Source organism: Postia placenta (genome assembly GCF_002117355.1).
Source record: "Postia placenta MAD-698-R-SB12 unplaced genomic scaffold POSPLAscaffold_6, whole genome shotgun sequence".
NCBI lineage: Eukaryota > Fungi > Basidiomycota > Agaricomycetes > Polyporales > Adustoporiaceae > Rhodonia > Rhodonia placenta.
Window position 1 is genome coordinate 71,753 of NW_020169837.1, and position 18,866 is coordinate 90,618.

At 53.6% G+C, this 18,866-nt stretch overlaps 5 protein-coding genes across 5 annotated transcripts in view; 2 read left to right on the plus strand and 3 right to left on the minus strand.

Annotated features, from left to right (window-relative positions):
* The window catches only part of POSPLADRAFT_1039644 (hypothetical protein), a 24,396-nt gene extending 22,238 nt beyond the window's left edge, over nt 1–2,158 (plus strand). The window contains 12 exon segments of the mRNA XM_024477576.1: nt 69–536; nt 585–637; nt 697–762; nt 817–872; nt 921–1,025; nt 1,111–1,191; nt 1,329–1,428; nt 1,482–1,510; nt 1,575–1,628; nt 1,688–1,721; nt 1,780–1,952; nt 1,967–2,158. Coding sequence (XP_024339315.1) covers nt 69–536; nt 585–637; nt 697–762; nt 817–872; nt 921–1,025; nt 1,111–1,191; nt 1,329–1,428; nt 1,482–1,510; nt 1,575–1,628; nt 1,688–1,721; nt 1,780–1,829 — 1,096 coding nt within the window. The 3' untranslated portion in view covers nt 1,830–1,952; nt 1,967–2,158.
* A 1,572-nt stretch (nt 2,159–3,730) lies between these two features.
* On the minus strand, nt 3,731–5,213 carry POSPLADRAFT_1140958 (hypothetical protein; the record flags this gene model as incomplete). Its single annotated transcript, XM_024485236.1, has 3 exons — nt 3,731–3,755; nt 3,823–4,625; nt 4,803–5,213. The coding sequence occupies 3 exons, from the start codon at nt 5,211–5,213 to the stop codon at nt 3,731–3,733; spliced, it is 1,239 nt and encodes a 412-aa protein (XP_024339316.1).
* A 2,837-nt stretch (nt 5,214–8,050) lies between these two features.
* On the minus strand, nt 8,051–10,364 carry POSPLADRAFT_1140983 (hypothetical protein; the record flags this gene model as incomplete). Its single annotated transcript, XM_024485241.1, has 2 exons — nt 8,051–8,884; nt 9,909–10,364. 2 exons carry the CDS (start codon nt 10,362–10,364, stop codon nt 8,051–8,053), a joined length of 1,290 nt encoding a protein of 429 aa, XP_024339317.1.
* A 1,540-nt stretch (nt 10,365–11,904) lies between these two features.
* Nucleotides 11,905–14,140, plus strand: POSPLADRAFT_1142019 (hypothetical protein; the record flags this gene model as incomplete). Its single annotated transcript, XM_024485374.1, has 5 exons — nt 11,905–11,962; nt 12,017–12,318; nt 12,383–12,455; nt 13,633–13,745; nt 13,799–14,140. The coding sequence occupies 5 exons, from the start codon at nt 11,905–11,907 to the stop codon at nt 14,138–14,140; spliced, it is 888 nt and encodes a 295-aa protein (XP_024339318.1).
* A 1,537-nt stretch (nt 14,141–15,677) lies between these two features.
* Nucleotides 15,678–18,176, minus strand: POSPLADRAFT_1046004 (hypothetical protein; the record flags this gene model as incomplete). The annotated part of the gene is made up of 7 exons (XM_024478920.1): nt 15,678–15,833; nt 16,003–16,222; nt 16,289–16,691; nt 16,843–17,259; nt 17,615–17,668; nt 17,822–17,938; nt 18,041–18,176. 7 exons carry the CDS (start codon nt 18,174–18,176, stop codon nt 15,678–15,680), a joined length of 1,503 nt encoding a protein of 500 aa, XP_024339319.1.
* Between the last annotated feature and the right edge of the window lie 690 nt (nt 18,177–18,866).

The window sequence follows — 18,866 nt, forward strand, 5'->3', positions numbered from 1 at the left end:
CATCCGGTACGTCGCTCTCGTCTCGCCGACGCGCCCACGCTGCTCATCACCTGCGCGCGCCTGCCCAGATCCATCAAGCGCCTCCTCGAGGTCCTCCAGGAAGAATGGGACCAGTCTGTCGCACAGCCTGCATCGCGGCCAGACAAGGGCAAGGGCGTTGCCGGCCGCGCGCCACCCGCCGTGCGCTTCTCCACCTCGCCCCTGACCGACGCACACCGCAAGATGCGCATGCGGCTGTCGCCGCTCCTGCCCATCGAGGAGCAGCTGTCCAAGCGGTTGTTCCCCGAGGCGCATGAGCGGCTGCACGACGTATGCGTGCCCGCGGGGAGCGGCTGGAAGAGCATGCTTGCGTCGCTGTCCAACGGCGGCGTCGCGGCGCCCGCAGAGAAGGAGCGGCGGCCGGGAACGGCAGATCGCGACGACCCGACGGCCGTGCTCGCGGCATGCAAGGACGACATTGTCGCGCTCTGGGAGGACCCCGTAGTGCGCGCGGTGCTCAAAAAGCACAACGTGCGGCTGCAGGATATGCCTGGCTTGTGAGTGCCGCGCGGTCACACACTCACCACGGCGCTGACGGCCGGCAGCTTCCTCAACGACGCAGCGCGCATCGCGACGCTCAACTACGAGCCGTCGGACGGTATGTAGCACGCCCACTGTGTCGTGTCACGCAGTTGCTGAGCCGGGCGTCGTCCGCAGACGATATCGTGCGTGCGCGGTTACGCACGCTGGGCGTCGAGGAGCACCGGTTCACGATGGAGAGCGGTAAGTGACGCGTGCATGTTTTATTCACCGCTGTTGAATGCGGCAATGCACCAGGTGCGCTGCCCGGGTCGGAATGGTACATCTACGACGTCGGCGGGAGCCGCAATAACGTATGTGTCTATTTACTCGTCCCGCGCTTCCCGCTGACCGCGCTGCAGCGGCCAATGTGGATCCCGTACTTTGACGACGTGCAAGCGATCATCTTCCTCGCCCCGCTCGCGTTCAACCTGATGCTGGAGGAGGACCCGAAGGTGAACAGGCTCGTGCGTAACCTCTCCCGCATCTCTCGGGCACGGCGGCCACAGATGGCCCGCGCGTATACCCACAGACACTGATGCTGTGCCTCAGGAAGACTCGATCATGCTCTGGAAGGAGATCTGCGGCAACGCGCTGCTCTCCAAGACAACGCTCATCCTGTTCCTGAACAAGGTGCGTGGTGCTTTTCGCACGCCGATCTGCAATTGGATCCGACGTTCTCACTGCGCGCCCCTCTTTGGATCTCGTTCTCTCACGCACTGCTTCGCGACGCAACTCTTGATGATGGCTCCGTGATACCGTGCACGTAGATGGACATTCTACAGGCGACGCTCGCCGCGGGCATCCGCGTGAGCAAGTACGTGCCCAGCTACGGCGATCAGCCAAATGACGTGCAACACGTCACGAAATGTGAGTCTCGTTGCGCCGCGCACCCCTCTGGTCTCGCTGACGAGGCACTGCAGACTTCCGGGACAAGTTTAGGGGATATCACGTACGTGCTGTGCGCCCCCGCCCGCCCAGCCAAGCTCTCCACTGACTGCCGGAGGGTGCTGCAGAAACGGCTGTCCCCGCAAGCGCGCGCGTTTTACTGGCACGAAACATCTGTCATCGTAAGCGCTGCTTCGCGTGTGCCGTTGGCGCAGCATCTCACTCACAGCGCGCTCTCCAGGACACAAGATCGACGGCAGCCATCCTCGTCGGCGGTACGCATATCTGTAGTTCGCGTTGCCTGTGGCCCCTGACTTCGTCGCATCCCCGCAGTCCGCGAGGGTATTCTCCGCTCGCATCTGCAGAGCGTCAACGTCATCTAGATCCCGCCACCCGACCACCGCCTCGTCTCCCATTGCATTGCCTCGTCTCCCAGGACACTACAGCTCATCTACATCTCCTTAGCATCGGATGTATTCATACATGTCCATAGCCCGCCCATAGCCCTCGATTCTCGCGGCGCGTCCGCCGCCAGCCCTCTAATGTATCTGCGCTCCTGCCCCCGCTCCGCCGCCAGGGCACCACGCCCCACCTCTGGTCTGGTTCCGTGATACCTCCCGCGTCGCGCCGCGGGCCCCTAGACTAGCGCATGTTGTTGTATCTATTATTAATCACTGTAATGCGCGATGCGATGCACCTGTTTCCGGAGCGGATGATCGATCGGACCATTGCGTGCATGATGACTTTAAGAGGCGGCGCGCGGGCAATGTCGCGGAGGTGCGCTTGGAGTTGAGGCGTGCGTGTATCATTGCGCCGCTCGGAGACGACCAGACCTCACCAACTGAGCGCTGGGGCACAGCGGCTCACGGTGTGGCGAGCCCATCGCGGGCACTCGCGCTCGGGCAGCGACAGCGAGCGGCGGACCCTTGATAACCTGGGTCCTGCTTGTGACACGCCGTGGCGCTGAGCGCTGAGCGGTGCACGCCAGTTCCATTGTTCATGGCAGTGCGCCTCCGTCCCCGTCCCCGAGGGCTCCCCGAGCTGGGCAAAGACGAGCTGGGCAAGGGAGAGCTGGTCGCGCGCGGCGTGGTGGGATCACGACGTAGACGTGCAGGCGCACCGCCCCGTCGCCCCCGCCCGGTCAATGACAACATGTCAACATGTCAACAAGTCGATGCTCGCTGGTCAATGTGCAATATGTCAATATGCTCGCTGGTCAACATGTCAATATTTCAACGCTCGCTGATCTGCGTCCACCCAGGACCATGTCGACGTCGGCGTCCGTCTGGCCCCGTTAGGCCCGTGCCCTAGATCACCGAACACAACACCGAGCGATCGCGTTTGGCTTTGGGCGGACGATGGATGGCGGATGGCGGACGTGGATCACATCTGGACGGGATCCCGACTGTGCTCAGATCAGGATCTGTCATACAGGCTTTCGGCCTCATGCCCCACGCCTCAGGACCCAACGTGGTGGCTAGATATCAAATAAATGATATTGATTATACTGAAGGATCCAGGGTGCCGATGCGAGCAGCGATGAGGTGAACGGTGATTAGTGCTATATACGTCGACGGCTCTTCGATGTGCGAAGTGTCCTGCCCGAGGTGTGCCCGGGCCTTCGCAGTTCGCATGCTGCATATGTGGCGCAGAACCTACTCATAATATGCCCGCGACGGCTGATGCGACGCTGCCCCGCACCCCGCACTTCCCTCTCCCCCTTCCCACTCCCATCAGCTCCGGTCGACACTCATCGCCTGCCGGATGACGCATTGTCTGGGCCATGTCAAGACTCAGAGAACAACAACTCAACCTGTACCTCAACAAACTCCAATCAAATTAACACGGACACAAGCCTAGCACGCCAGATTTGACCATCGGGGATGGAGACGGCATATCCCAATGCCTGTGCGCCGGCTAGTGACACGCAGAGCAGTGTACTTATACAACACCACCGCGGCTGGAATTACAACGTGAGCTGCGCTTGACAGGCGTGATAGGAAGCCTATACGCTACGAGTGAGGGTGCAGCCACTGACGACCGGTCACTGACCACCTGCTGGCGATCACCGCGAAGCAGGCTCTGCCACATTCATGCAGACCGAGGATGTCAAAGCCGATCCGCTTGCGACTATGGTGAGGCCCCCGGTGGCTACGTCAGCACGATGGCCGTGACATTCATAAGTCGTCGAATCGTGACGACGATGTCAGCAGACGATGGTCTCCAAGCGACCACTTATGGGCGGTGAAGGACACAATGGGTATCGGTGACATCTGGCTGGATGTCATGAACAATCCCTAGGGCCGTTCCTGCGATACATTGACGAGACCAAGTCAGTCACAGAGTTGTCACGCCCAAACCTGCCAGAAAGCATACCTTGAGTAGTATTCTTCGTTCATCCAAAGTTCTTCTATAACAGACAGCACATCGCAGGCTTCCTCCTGTCGATACTCAACCAACTTTGCTTCTTCGGGTTCCGCAAACGGCCCCGTCGTCCACTCGTGTCGAGCGAGCTCGCAACCACGATGCCACTGACGGATGCTAGCTTTCCATTTAGCCCTTTCCTTAGCCGTGCGGGCGATGCCTCCTGATTCTGTTACAGGAGCACCACAAGAAAATCGAACACTATCATCATCCGGTAGCGGAGAACAATACCGCTTCTTGGGGGGAAAGTCGAAATAATCATCAGGGAAATCAGCGGGTTCGCCTGTTGCCCATAGCCGCCTATCGTGTAAAGAACCCTCGATCAAGGGAAACGTCCACGACGTATGTCGTTGAATTATGCTGTATGCATGATTTACCTCCTTCTGAGGCAGTAGATCCCGCAGGATATGCTGGTAGTGGAACGGCCGCTTGTTGAGCTTCTGGCCTGCGCGAAATATCATCAGATGGATATTAGCGCTCGACTCGTGCCATCCGAGCGAGCGATATGAACATGGGGCTATCATGACTGAAGGTGTCATGGAACTACCCGTGGACGTGCACGAGTCTGAAGGGTGCTCGTCCTCTGCGATGACATGGTATCTGTAGACCTGCTCGGTCGTCAGCATGGCGATCGATGAAGACAGCCAGAGAATACACACAGGACAGGATTCGAGATTCTCCAAGTGATCAGGATGGGGTATCATCAACAAGCGGTTCGTTTCCCAAAGTTCTCGAAGGTCGCGTCGGACTGCGTGCTACATGTGAAGCAGGAGAAGGGGGCTAAGCTTGAATGATTACGTACGGAATATAATATTTGCACGCATATTGCAGCGGAAGATGTTGTAATCGGTACGCATGCAGGATGTCATGCAGTCAATCTTCGGAGTCACTTTGTCAACAACACAACCGGATGATGACTCTCAATAACTCACCAATCGCTGAGGCATGTCAGAAGGCAAGATATAGCACGCCTCCACTTCAGCAGACACGCATCCCGTAATCATGCATCTCGGGTGAGGTCCAAAAGCAGCGCCATCCTTGACTTCGAACGCGTCACTCGAAGAGCCAGACGTTCGCATTTTCTTCGTACACACTTCATCAATTTCCGTGTCTGGACACCATTTTCGTTTCGGCGGACGGAGGATGCTTTGGAGCGGCGAGTCTCGATCATTGTGGACATAGACCACATCTGATTTAACGGCCGTGACATTCGTTCGGTCACGCATGGGTATATCGTCCTTGACCTTAGACGTCTCGCTCAGAGTGCCAGACATCCGCACTCTCTTTGTATGGGCTTCGTCAGTCCTTGTGTTCAGGCGATGTTTCCGCTTCATGAGGCCCATCGCATCTGGACGAACGATCTTGTAGTCGCCGCTGGATGTATACACGAGACTGTCCTCAGAACGGATAGATTGAAAGGCGTCAAGTATAGGAATAGATGCAGTGCTGGGAGAGCTTTTGCGTGAACAGAGTCGTTGCCACAGTCGTCCGAAAGCTCAGGAGTTCTCAATTGCGTCTGTAAGGCCCAGCAGCAACAATACGAGATAAAGCAGCGAAACTAATGATGAAAATTCTCATTGTTGCGCCGAGTATGTCGCAAATTCGGTGTGGGTAGGGACGGGTTTGGACCAAGAACGCGCGCCACAGTGACTCTAGACGGTTGCTTAGTCAGCACCGTTCTTGACATCAAGCGCGTCTAACCGGAGTAGTGCGCGTGCGCCACCTCGGAGAGTTACAATATAGCCCCCTATGTCATCCAATACACCACCTTTGTTTCTTTTTTTCATGTTGTAGCATTTGATAAGAAGGGATTCCGCTGGATATTTCAATGGTCAGTTCATTTGGATACATTCATTGCACTATAAGACTGTCATGGTCGTCGCGTACCGGTCGTCGTCGGTCACACTCTGGCCCGGTCATGCTCGCTATGACCAAGTACCCGCGCGGAAGCTGAGTAACAACAAAGCGGAATTCTTGTATATAGAAATGCAGCGCGGATACAAACCGGTTGCTTACTGTACGTACCGTAGCACAGCCCCGTCGCTCATGTATATAAGCTACGAGTATTCGTTCGAGAATCCTCGCAGAGTCAACGCCAGTAATTCTACATCCTCTAACTCTCATTTGTCTCGCGTCTCGCCTCCGAACCGATCATTCGAAGCCCGACGTTCTATCCTAATCTCGTACTCTACAACTCTACTAAGGGGCTTCGGCTCTCGGCGCTGTGTTCCTCGCGCCGTACCTCGTCTCCCTCTCGTAGTCCTTACAAAGACTTTGATATGATGATAGATTACAACCATCGAAAATTTGCCTCGCGTGGGCCGGAGAGCGGACTATCCAGCTATGAGATTGGAGATGGATCGAGTTGACGGCGGAGTACGTTTGGCCCGTGCCTAGATCACTGAGTCATTGTATGTGGCTTTGGGCGGACGACGGACGTGGATCACATTGGGATCCCGACTTTGCTCAGATGAGGAATTATCATAAAGGCTTTCTGTCTCAGCTTCCAGGAGCCAGTAACCAACACCTCGACGCGAGCGGCGATGAGTACGATGGTGTGCTACATCCACGGCTCTCGATATGTCCTGCCGGAGGTGCCCTGCCCGAGGTCCAGGGTGTGCCTGGGCCTTTGCATGCTGCAAATATATGTGACGCAGAGCGTGCTCAACACCCGCGACGACGACTGATGCAAACAGCGACACTACCACTCCCTTCCTCAGGCTCTGGCGGACACTCATCGCCTGCCGTGTGCCCGGATCCACGGGCGGCTGCTCGTGTCATTCTCAATGAACCAAGCCGATACCGTAGAACAGGGCTCTCTCTCTCTCTCTCATTCGTGTAATCCCAAGCAGCACCCGCGGCCTCAGCTTGCGTGAGGCGGCTGACACCCTAAACGTCCGCTCCTTGCCTAAGCCTACTTGCCTCGAGCCCGGTCTTCAGCTCCAACTTCGGCCCCCTCCTCCCCGCACACCGCAGTGCGACCCACAACCGGCCAGCATCGTGGATACGGGACGCAACGCGGAGTTTCTCGAGGCCCGACGTCGCATTCGCCGCTCCAGGCCGTCGTCGCGCGCATGCTCCTCCCGCGTTTTTATAGCGAGCACTAGACCTATGGGCTGGAAGGCACCCCGAAAAGCGGCGTCCGCTTCGCGCGATGCGTGGCCCAAGGCGTGCTTGACCTTCAATAACCCTGGCTGGTCTCACCATCAGCGATACAAGCTTACCGTCTACGCCCCTGGCACTCGATAGCCTGCAAGTAGCGCACCCCTGCCCGCATCCGTCGCGGCCTGAAATGTGTACGCCGGCCGTCCTTCCCGGTGGGTCAGACGTGCGGCGCGTTCCAGCGGTCTCGTAACCTCGCGGTGCTCTCCCGCATGCTATATAGGGCTCTCCTGTTATTCACCTGCGATATTCATCGCACCCCTTACTGCGATTTTGACGACCTCGGTGCTTTGCTTATCCCCTTACTTGTGTGGCCCTTTGATTTTATAATATGATGATAGCTAAGGCCCCAGTAACGATACCTCAGCTGCATTCATGGTACCCACATCACATTTCAATCATATCATGAATGACGCATTGTTCAGGCCATGACGAGATTCAAAGAACAAAATTTTGTACACTTACATCGGCAATTAAATTGACACGGACGCAGGCCAAACACACCAGACGTTACCATCGGAAGTGGAGATGGCACATTCCAATGCATATGTCAGTTAGTGGAACGCAGAGCAATGTAGTTATACAACACTGCTGCAACTAGAGTCACAATGTAAGCAGCACTTGACAGATGTGATAGGAGAACGACACTAGGAATGAGGGTGCAGCCACTGACGTCCGGCAACCGACCACCAGCCATCTGCTGGTGATCACCACGCATCATGAGGGTGCAGGCTCTACCGCATCCATGCAGGCCGAGGATGCTAAGGTTGATGCGTTCGCGACTTCTATGGGGAGGTCCGCGAAGTATATGCGGACATGTGGGCCGCCGGTGGTTACGTCAACACGATGGCCGTGACAGCCATAAGTCGTCCAGTTATGACGACGGTGTCAGCGGACGATGGTCTCCAAGCGACCACCCGTGGGCAGTAAGGACACGATGGGTATCGGTGACAACTGGTTGGGTGTCATGAATTGTCACCAGGGCCGTCTCTGCGATACATTGACGAGACCAAATCAGTCACAGTTGTGACATCCAAATCCACCAGGGAACATACCTTGAGTAGTAGTATTCGCTCATCCAAAGCTCTTCTATAACAGCCGATACGCTGCCGGCTTCCTCCCGTCTATACTCAACCAACGTTGTATCTTTGGGTTCCGCAAACGGCCCCGTCGCCCACTCGTGTAGCTCGCAACCACGAAACCACTGACGAATACTGGCTTCCCATTTAGCCCTTTCCTTAGCCGTGCGGGCGATGCCTCCTGATTCCGCTACAGGAGCACCACGAGGAAACCGAATGCTGTCGTCATCCGATAGTGGAGAACAATACCGCTTCTTGGGGGGAAAGTCGAAATAGTCATCAGGGAAATCAGCGGGTTCGCCTGTTGCCCATAGCCGCCTATCGTGTAAAGAACCCTCGGCGAAGGGGCACGTCCACGACGTATGCAGTTGAATTATGCTGTATGCATGATTTACCTCCTTCTGAGGCAGTAGATCCCTCAGGATATGCTGGTAGTGGAACGGCCGCTTATTAAGTTTCTGGCCTGCTCGAAGTATCATCAGATGGAGATTAGCGCTCGACTCGTGCCATCCTAGCGAGCGATATGAACATGGGGCTATCATGACTGAAGGTGTCATGGAACTACCCGTGGACGTGCACGAGTCTGAAGGGTGCTCGTCCTCTGCGATGACATGGTATCTGTAGACCTGCTCGGTCGTCAGCATGGCGATCGATGAAGACAGCCAGAGAATACACACAGGACAGGATTCGAGATTCTCCAAGTGATCAGGATGGGGTATCATCAACAAGCGGTTCGTTTCCCAAAGTTCTCGAAGGTCGCGTCGGACTGCGTGCTACATGTGAGGCAAGAGAAGACAGCCAAACAAGAGCGACCACGTACGGAATATAATATTTGCACGCATATTGCAGCGGAAGGTGTTGTAATCGGTACGCATTCCGAATGTCGTGCAGTCGATCTTTAGAGTTGCCTTGTTAGCTATATAACTTATAAAACTGACTGAACTCTCGGTCACTTACTAATTGTTGAGGCATGTCGGGAGGCAAGATATAGCACGGCTCTACCTCAGGAGACACGCAGCCGGTGATCATGCATCTCGGGTGAGGGCCGAAAGGAACGCTGTCTTTGTCTTTGAACTCGCCACTCGGAGTGCCTGACGTTCGCACTCTCTTCGTACGTACTTCTTCAGCGGTCGTGTCTGGACACCACTTTCGTTTCGGCGGACGGGGGGTGCCTTCGAGTGGCAATTCTTGTTCAGTGCGGGAGAATGCCGGGTCGACCGCATCTAGGCGGTCGAGCCTAATCGTGGGTATATGCACAAGAGCGTCCATAGACAACACATGCTGGTAGTGGAATGGTCGCTTAACGAAATGCTGGCCCGCTCGAGACATCATCAGGCGAACGTTGGTGTTCAATTCGTGCCACCCGAGCGAGAGATAGGAGCAAGGAACAGTCGTGACTGAAGGTATAATGATACAACCCATGGGTATGCACGAGTCGGGAGGGTGCTCGCCCTCTACGATGACGTGGTATTTGTGGGCCTACTTTGCTGTCAGTATGATCACTTGAAAGGGCGTGTGATACATACAGAGCGGGTATCGGGGTCGTGTATATTTTCGGGACGGGGTATCATTAATAGGCGGTTTGTTTCCCAGAGTATGCGGAGATCACGTCGAACTACGGTTGAGTTATAAGTGAGGAGAAAGTAGACCTGGCGCGAGCAAGTACGCACGGAATATGATATTTGTAGGCATGTTACAACGTAAGACGTTATAGTCAGTATGCAAGTGTGTGATGGAGTCGATCTTCAGAGTCACTTTGTTAGTCACACAACCGACTGAATACTCTCAATCACTCACCGATCGCTGTGGCACGTCTGGAGGCAGGATATAGCACGCCTCCACTTCAGCAGACACGCATCCCGTAATCATGCATCTCGGGTGAGGTCCGAAAGGAATGCCATCCTTGACTTCGAACGCATGACTCGGAGTGCCAGGCATTCGCACTCTCTTTGTGCGCACTTTTTCAGTTGCCGTGTCTGGACACCATTTTCGTTTCGGTGGACGGGGGATGCTTTCGAGCGGCGAGTCTCGTTGATTGTGGACATAGACCACATCTGATTCAACGACCCTGACGTTCGTCCGGTCACGCATGGGTATATCGTCCTTGACCTTAGACGTCTCGCTCAGAGTGCCAGACATCCGCACTCTCTTTGTATGGGCTTCGTCAGTTCTTGTGTCCAGGTGATGTTTTCGCTTCAACGGACACTGGCTGCCTGCGAGTGGGTCGATCGCATCTGGACGAACGACTTTCATAGTCTTGTAGTCGCCAATGGGTATATGCACGAGACTATCCTCGGAGCGAATAGATGGGATGGCGTCAAGTATAGGAATAGGTGCAGTGCGGGGAGAGCTTTCGCATGAATAGTCGCTGCCAGAGTCGTCCGAAAGCTCAGGAGTCCTCAAATCACGTCTGTAGTGCCCAGCAGCAAAATTATGGGCTAATAAAACGAAATCACCGATGAAAGTTTTCATTGTTGCACCGAGTATGTCGCGAGTTCAGTGTGAATAGTGGTGGTTTGGACCAAGAACGCGCGCCACCGTGCCTCTAGACGGCTGCTTAGTCAGCATTGCTCTCGGAGATATCCGACGTCAAGCACGTCGAACCGGAGTACCAGTTATGTATACTCCAATCATTCTCAGCGCATGTACGCCCCCTCGGACACGGACTACAGTTGTGATATAGCCCCCTATGCATCCAATATAGCGCCCCTTTTGCTCCAATGCCGGGGTAGACTGCATTTGCGTGAGATTGCCAGCGAGCAGACTAGGGTCAGTTTGTTTTGACTCTGCTATTTGACGGCACTTCTACAGAGATCAATGTCTATGTTTTCTACTAGATTGCCGCCCTCTTTCTCGCATTCTTCATTCAAGTTGATATAGAATGAAAATAGCTACCTCGACCGAGAGTACTACAAGGTGATCGAATTGCCGCTTTCTCAACATAAAGTCTTCCTTAGCACTGGCACAAAATACCCAGCGGGCAGTACGTCGGTAATTCACGGTGTCAGAGTATCCGTATCTGACCTCCTGTGCTTGTCATTAGAATACATATTGATTTATCTAATGCTGCTCGCAAGTGTTGCATGGTGCGTACAAGCTTTCTGGGTGCTCTACTCGGCATAAGACATGTTAGTAGCCCCATAAGATAACGCGAAAAGCAGCGTCCATTCTAGTCTTTACTGGAACGTCTCAAGGGCCGTCACTTGTAGCCTTGGTGTCCATTTCATGATTAGTGGTTTTCCGAGAAGCATGGGTCGCTGTAGCGGGCAGGTTAAGCATCCCGGAGCGAACAGACAAGTTAGCTGAGCAAAACAGGGGACAATAGTTGTGTAAATGACAGAAAGAATTTGCCTTTGAGAATCATATATGTGCGGTGGGTGCATCTTCGTCGAACAGCCCTCAGACTGACCGCGAAGTTTCAATCTAGCTGGAAAATAGCATGTTTTGTTATGTGGCTGCCGCGTAGCGTGTCCAAAGCGGTGAATTTGAATCTTAAGAACATGATATACCTCTAGGACTCATCTGGCCCAGTCGCTTGGCCCCCCAGATTAGGTAATACTCCGGAGCTTGCCAGTCAGCGTTCCGCTTTGATCATGGCCACAACAACCAAACTTGAACACAATGGCGTTTCTGGCTTGTCTTCGGGAAGTGATCTTCCTTCGCAACACAACATCAACTCTGCTACTTTCAGCCACACTCTGTGCAATATCGACTCTGCTATTTCCAGCCACACACTCTCGCCATCTCTTCCTGCACCTTCGCTCTTCACTCCTTCTCCGCATATATTCTATCCATGGACAATAGGCCCATGACAAGGCTGTACACCAAAATTTTAGCCGGACAAATCCCAGGTATGGGTTCTCGCCACTCAACAGCCACTTGTTATCGATGTCTATTTCACTCAGAACCTGTCCCGGCCACCCAACACCTCGGGCAGTCCAGTGACTCTGAAGATGGGACCAAGCCTGAAAAAAGGAAGAGAGGATCGTCAGAAGAGGACCCACATTATGATCCAGAGATGGAGCTAACGCCACCGGCCGGGACTACTCCCAATCGCAGAGTGGACCATAAGGCTGCCATTGTTGAGGATGCACGGCGGAGAGCAGCTCATAAATCTCCAAGTGAGGGTGCCTGCCTCGTCACGGGCTTCCGTGACAAATCCATCCAGTGCTGTCATGTGGTGCAACGCGCCACATATCATTCCGAGGTCGGTGAAAAATCTAAGTCAGCCTTTGCGTATAAATTGCAACTCTGATACTGTGCATGCACAGCTTAAGCATCTGGAACGATCGTGGGCGTTGAAAGAAGTGTTTAGCCTCGACTCGCACTTGAACCTCCTTTTTCGTAAGTCTTCGTTCTCCAAGAGTGACCAGTACGCGTTGCCCTAACTGCATATAGTGCGAGCCGACCTGCATGTACTGTGGGATCGCGGTTTGCTCATGATACTACCACATCCGAAAATCATTGAGTCGTTCTACAAGAAATGGCTGACAGGCGGAGATCATAGTGTTGAGGAGGTGAGCCGCTGAAATACAATAATCTACGGCTGATGCTAATTGTCGCTACAACTTGCATCGCATAGTTCCTGGGCAAACTAGAGACCATTGAGGTTTGTGTGATCCCGCACAAAGAACTCTGGTTCAGAGGCCGTTTTACCGATGCGGCTCAAGCAAACAAAACTTCCATCTGCGCTGGGTTTGCTTACGGATTTGACAAGCTCCAGTTTTTCAAGACTCATGTCAGGCCACACTACCTGATCTTAAATGCTGGCTTGAAGCTGCTGCATAAGAGTCGAGAATCATGGGATGAAAACCTCCAGGATTTCTACAAAAGGAAAGGAATCAGAGCAGATGCATGGGCCATCCTGCGTTACGTTCGGATATTGTGTCAGATGTGGACAGCGCCCACGCCACCACCGTTTGAGAAGAAATCGGTGAAAAGACAGAAGGTAGACAACCCACTCGGACCCAGGTTAGTGAACATGGTTGATAATGGCGACGCAATCGCTTAGCTCGCTCATAGCTCTCTTCCTATCACCCCTGCGCCAGGCATACCGAAGACGCCTGAGCGGCGTAAAGGTACGTTGTTGCACTTTCATTCTCTAGGCTGCGCGGAGTTGCTTATGCGCTTGGGTCTTCTGCAACAGCTGCAATCGGCCCGAGAGGCTTGTTGTCGACGCCGCCCAAACCCTGGTTCTCAGGCGTTACTATATATGTGCCTGCAAGCCTGAACCCTGTCCGGGTGGTGCGAACTGCAAGACGGTGTTGGGTCAGCCTCCAACGAAACGAATCTATACAAGGCTGCCATATAGTTCCCCGAGCAACCACAGATACTATGGTGAGTCACTTATAGTTGTTGACGATACTCGCGTGCCTCTGACCGGGATTCGCTATGTAGCGTAAGCACCTGGCAGCGTGGTGTGGAATGTCCGATTTCAATATCAACACGTGTTTCAATATTCTGTCGCGTGAGTCTATACCATTATCTAGATATATCTAACCCTAATCCGTACATCACACAGTGAGAGCGGACATTCACATTTTATGGGATCGGGGTTACATTGCGTTTATACCTGAGCCTCAAGTCGTCGAGAAATGCTACAAGGGGTCTATTGTCCCCATCGGTGTGGACTTGGTGAGTACAAGGACAAGGCAACGAAGTGATGCAATCCTCACGCTGCTATACAGTCGTGCAATGATCCACTCGAAGTGAGCAAGAGCCCGGTTTACAAATACTGCATTGTTGTCAGTAGCGACCTTCCTCAATCCGAAGAGAATACTGCTTTTCCAAGAAAACTCGAAACGTCAGGCTGGTTCAAATCTCATGCTCCTCCCCAATTCTTTATCTACAACATCGGATCGAAGCTATCGAAGGGTGACGGAGGAGCTGCTTTCCTTTTGAGCCTAGATACCTTTTACAAGCGCCATAAGATCGGCTATCAAGCGAAACTCGTTTTCTCTCACATCGAGAAAGCCTTCTCACGATGGTCTACAGCAAGACGGCGTCAGGATAATGGTTTGTGCAGTTAGGTGTTTTATCAGTATGGCCAGTTTCAGCACGAGAATTATGCTTTATTATGAATAGCACCTATGTCACGATATGTAGTCCATTGTACAGTTATTCAAGCGTTTTCCCACTTGAAGTGCCGCCAGGGGTGTCGGCGCAACGCTTGCTCGCAGACAATTTTTTGGCCATGAATTGGCTTAGTCGGTATATAATAGATGATCCAGGTGCGCAAGCGTATCACTAAGACCACACGCGGGAGATTGTGACTATTACTCCACAGACCCGCATATGCCAGAGGGCACTGACACGGAGCTATTGCGGCTGTAGCAGACATATTTATGCTTCCCTGTAGTATTTTTACGCTCCCTGGAGGTGAAATTATGTTTATAGCAGGCGGAAGAGATCGTAGATACTTGAGACTTCATTAAATTCGAGCGTGTATTAGTCGTAGTGATGTCCACGGCCGGGCAGTGAGGCCCAAGCCTGCCGGGCCCATACCCGGCCGAGCCGCCAAAAGCCCGGCCCAAGCCCTGAAAAGCTTTCCTAGAGGGCCCGGCTTTGGGGTTCAGCAAGCCCGAGCCGGGCCCTAGGCCCGGGGCTTTTGGGCGTCTATATTCAATATGCTGAACGTACCGTATTGGGCCGGATTAATACATTGCCTGATATGTATCTTATTTGTCACTTCCGTACCACCGTCACTGACCGTTGCTGAGACCAAATACTAGGTCGATCGCCTATTACAGATGCATGATGTCATGTCATGCTCAAGGGTATTGTATCAAATGTCAGTATTTTTGCAAGATCATTGCATGTCTACTCACAGTGTTATGACGTCTATAATAGGCCTCACTTGCGTCCGGGTTTTTGACAGATTTCGTGCTGGCCTACGCATCAGTAAGGTGAGTCCGAACACCACAACCAGGCCCGGGGCTCAGCCCGGCCCAGCCCGGCTCTGAGGCCCGGCCCAGCCGTCAAAAGCCCGGCCCAAAGTAGGGCTTTGGGCCCTGAACGTTGAACAACACTAATTGGTCGACATACTTTCTTCCAACGCCAGATCCCGTTCGGCGTGAATCGTGAGAGACGAACAGAAGGTAATTGAATTATAATATCATAATCTTGCAATCATCTTAATATCACATAGGAAAGCAAGGGAAATGGGTGCTGATGATGAGTATGAAGTCTAAGCTTCTCCCAAAAAAACAGAGAAGGTCCCCAAACGAGTTGTCCGACCTGCGTCTAGAGCCGGTTGTGTTATTTTCACGCCTTGAATCACGGATAATAAGACGTGCAGAGTAAACAACCCGTTGACAGATCAAATAGGACGCCGTCCCGGTCACCTAGCCGACACAGTAAAGTAACTTTCTATGATCTAGCACCACGTTCGACTATATAACAAGGTGCGCCTGAAGCTCGGCAATCAAGATATTTGCTGGTAAGACAGTCGCACAAGTCGCCAAATTCTCGTAGAGTACATGAGATCAAGCTTAATCTGCGTCTGAAAAATCCTTCAAACTTTTGGTCGCGGTCTTTTCGCTGAGCCCCGCCCGCTCCCTTGGTCGTTCACAGATCGCCTTCCATTATCATCGACTCCCCTCTGTCGTGAGTCGCTCCTATGCCCAGAACCACCCGGTCCTCTACTTCCTCCATGCTCATACCGCCTTGCGCTTTTTTCACCTCTCCTCCGCTTTCCGTTCTCTGCTGCCACGTGGTCTCCACCTTTTCCCGCATGGTGGTCCGCCTGCACTATCTCTCTCCTACTACGGTCGTGCTGGCTGACGTCTGCAGCGTCAACCACGATACTCCCATGTTCTCTCGAACCTTGCTCGCCCGAGTGCTGCGATCCTCTTTCATGCACTTGCTCAGACTCCTGGAGCTTATCACTCACTTCTGCAATAGCTACATCAGCATATGACGAATGGCTTTCGGACACGTGCGCTATTTTCCGGAAATGCGGAGGAAGGACAACGCGCATGAAGTCGAACGCCGCCTGCGCGTACACGTCCTGTGGCGGCTGCCACGCCTCCGTCGCCTGCCGCTCGATCTCGCGCATTGTCGCCCGACGGAACTTGTCCGCATACGAGCCTGAGTGGTCGGGTGCCGGAAACCTGACCATAAACCGTCAGCATAACCCTCACTGACGAGAAAACATAGCCGCCGAGCGAGCATCTCACCGAGCACCAATATGGTTTAGCACGACCCTCAGTGCGCCGATGCGCCGCGCGAACGCACCCGCCATCTCGGGCGTGCTATGCCCCCGCTCGAGCGTCTTCTTGAACACGCTCGCCTCGGACCGGTTCCGCCCTGTGCGTCCCTGCGGGTCTATCGACGACGGTATATATGAGTCCGTTGCCTCATGCACGAGTAGCGAGACCGTGGGCGGTGCTGCCGCCGGGACGTTCGTATCTATCACCATGTCTGTAGGTTGCGAGGACAGTACGTCTGGTGATTCGATGAGCGGAACGATCGCGGAGGGATCGTAGGTGTCGCCCAGGATCACGAGCGTACGTGGCTGAGGTGCCCTCAGATGGAAGGGTAGATGGGGCACTTCGCGAAAAATGTAGCCAATACATGGATCTGCAAGATGTTCGAGTGAGCGAAGGGCCCATTTTCAGTGCATTGCAGATGTGATGACCCGCTGCAGTCGTACGCGTTGGAGTTTATAGAAGGTTTTCGGGCGGTTCCGCCTTCAAGTGACACGATAGTCCAGCAAGTAACGACGGCTTACCTCGGTGCTGAATTGGACCAGCATCCACAACGACCCGCCCTCCGCTCTTCAACCCACCAGCGACAGCGTCACTTGCGATCCCGCGCCAGAAGCCGTCCGGACCACATAGGACGTCCTGTCCCAACGCCTCGTTCTCCAGCGGGATATCATCGCCGTCGCCATCCTCTGTCCTCGTACCCGCCCCAGCGAGGACGGACTGCGTCTCTCCGGGCGCGAGGAGCTCGTGCACGGCGTAGCGCGTCGCCGTGTGAGAGTGCGTGAGGCGCATCTGCAGGCGGACGAAGCGGCGCAGTCCGCGTGGCCCATAGATCTCGATCGTCGGTATGGTGGGGAGCGGTGGGGCGGGGGAGCATTGGTGGGCAGGGGGAATACCAAGGGCATTGCGGAGAACGGTAAGGATGCCTCCGATATGATCAGCTATAGGAGAGAAGGAAGTTAATAAGGCGACGGGTGGCGGGGTGTGGAGAATTTCTAGAAGAGAGAGTTTCGGACCTGACAGGCGATAGGAAGGGAAATGGGAAGACGATAGCTTGGCAATACACCATCGAGGGTCGCATCGAGGGTCGACGCGGATCGCATGTATGTGATTGGGATAAGAAGCCCCGTCGATGAAGTAGAATTCTCGGAGGCCGCTCGGAGAAATGTGAATCAAGAAGACCTCAGGGACGGAAAGTTTCTTTATAAGGCTAACGTGGGAGAACGCAGGGCCAAGCTCATAAATAAGGGAGCATGCAGAGGCGTATGAGTCAGTAGCATCGATTTACGTGCACACCGTTTGACAAAGCAATGCCACAGTGCCGGAATGCGGTAGGGGGTTGTGCCATACCTGAAATTAGTGAAGTACGCAGTTTGTGCGTCATAGTAGTGGATCGAATGCCGGACCCGAAGAATCAAGGCAGAAAGAGCAGCTGCTCACGCGACATGTGGCGGCATCAGATAAAAGTCGAGAAATGAGTTTCCATGCATCTCGTGAGTATACCTATTCTGTAGAACGCCACACCAAAGAGGGTCTGGGGGTTAATCCTCTTGCGGACAAAGCGCCCCTCAGTCAAAGTTCCTTGATAACACTGTTCCCAATCTCCAGATTGCCCCTGGACTACAATAACAGTGGAAAATGATAGCAATTCGAACAATTTCAGCTTCGCGGGAGAATAGTCCCTCAAAGTGCTGCCATGCTAGCGGCAATAACATTGCTCACAGGTAAAGTTCAGAATGCGAGACCTCAATAGCAATGCAACTCTCTCTTGTGGCAAGGCCACTGCCAGCATGGCTGCACCTTCATCAAACCACAACTGGTCTACGCCCAAGACAGTGCGGGAGACGCCATCAAACATACTCAATGAAATGACGATCAGTGTACCAACGATTGGCGAGATTTGGACAGTCAAATCAGGCCATTGGGCATGAGGCGAGTATGTAACGGTGTATGACGGGTCAGCCGGTGGGTCTATGCGTGTTAAAACCAGTCAAGGGGCGGTCGGCACGTATATATAGCAACCATCGACAAGTCGAGTAGACTGTCAATACCAAGCTGCCAACCTCCATATCTGAAACGGCATGTGACATTGACCAGCCTAGGCAGGGTCACTGACCCCAGCGATGATCGATGGGCATAGATAGGGTCGATGCATTGACTTGCACAGTAAATCCTCGTTTGATCAGAACTATGTCTTTCGATCGCTTGATCATGTTTACTGCTATAATCATTTACTGATTACGATTGGCCATCTGCTCTAGCTCTCAGAAACAACAGCAGAGATTCAAAGGAAGCCATGGTGTGGCGCACAAGCACAAGCACAGATACGACATCTGCATGGGTATAAGGAGATTTCTCACCATGCATATGTGTGATGAAGACTTTTGAGAGAGTCCCGATTCTGAGACGTCGAGCTGCGTCATGATATGGTTGTTGTGAAAACTGGCGCAGTGTGCCCTCGGCGCAGTCAACCACTGGTAACAATGGTCAGCATGTACTGTGTATTCATACTTAAAACACATACTCCATAGCCTAGCGTCTCCAAGGG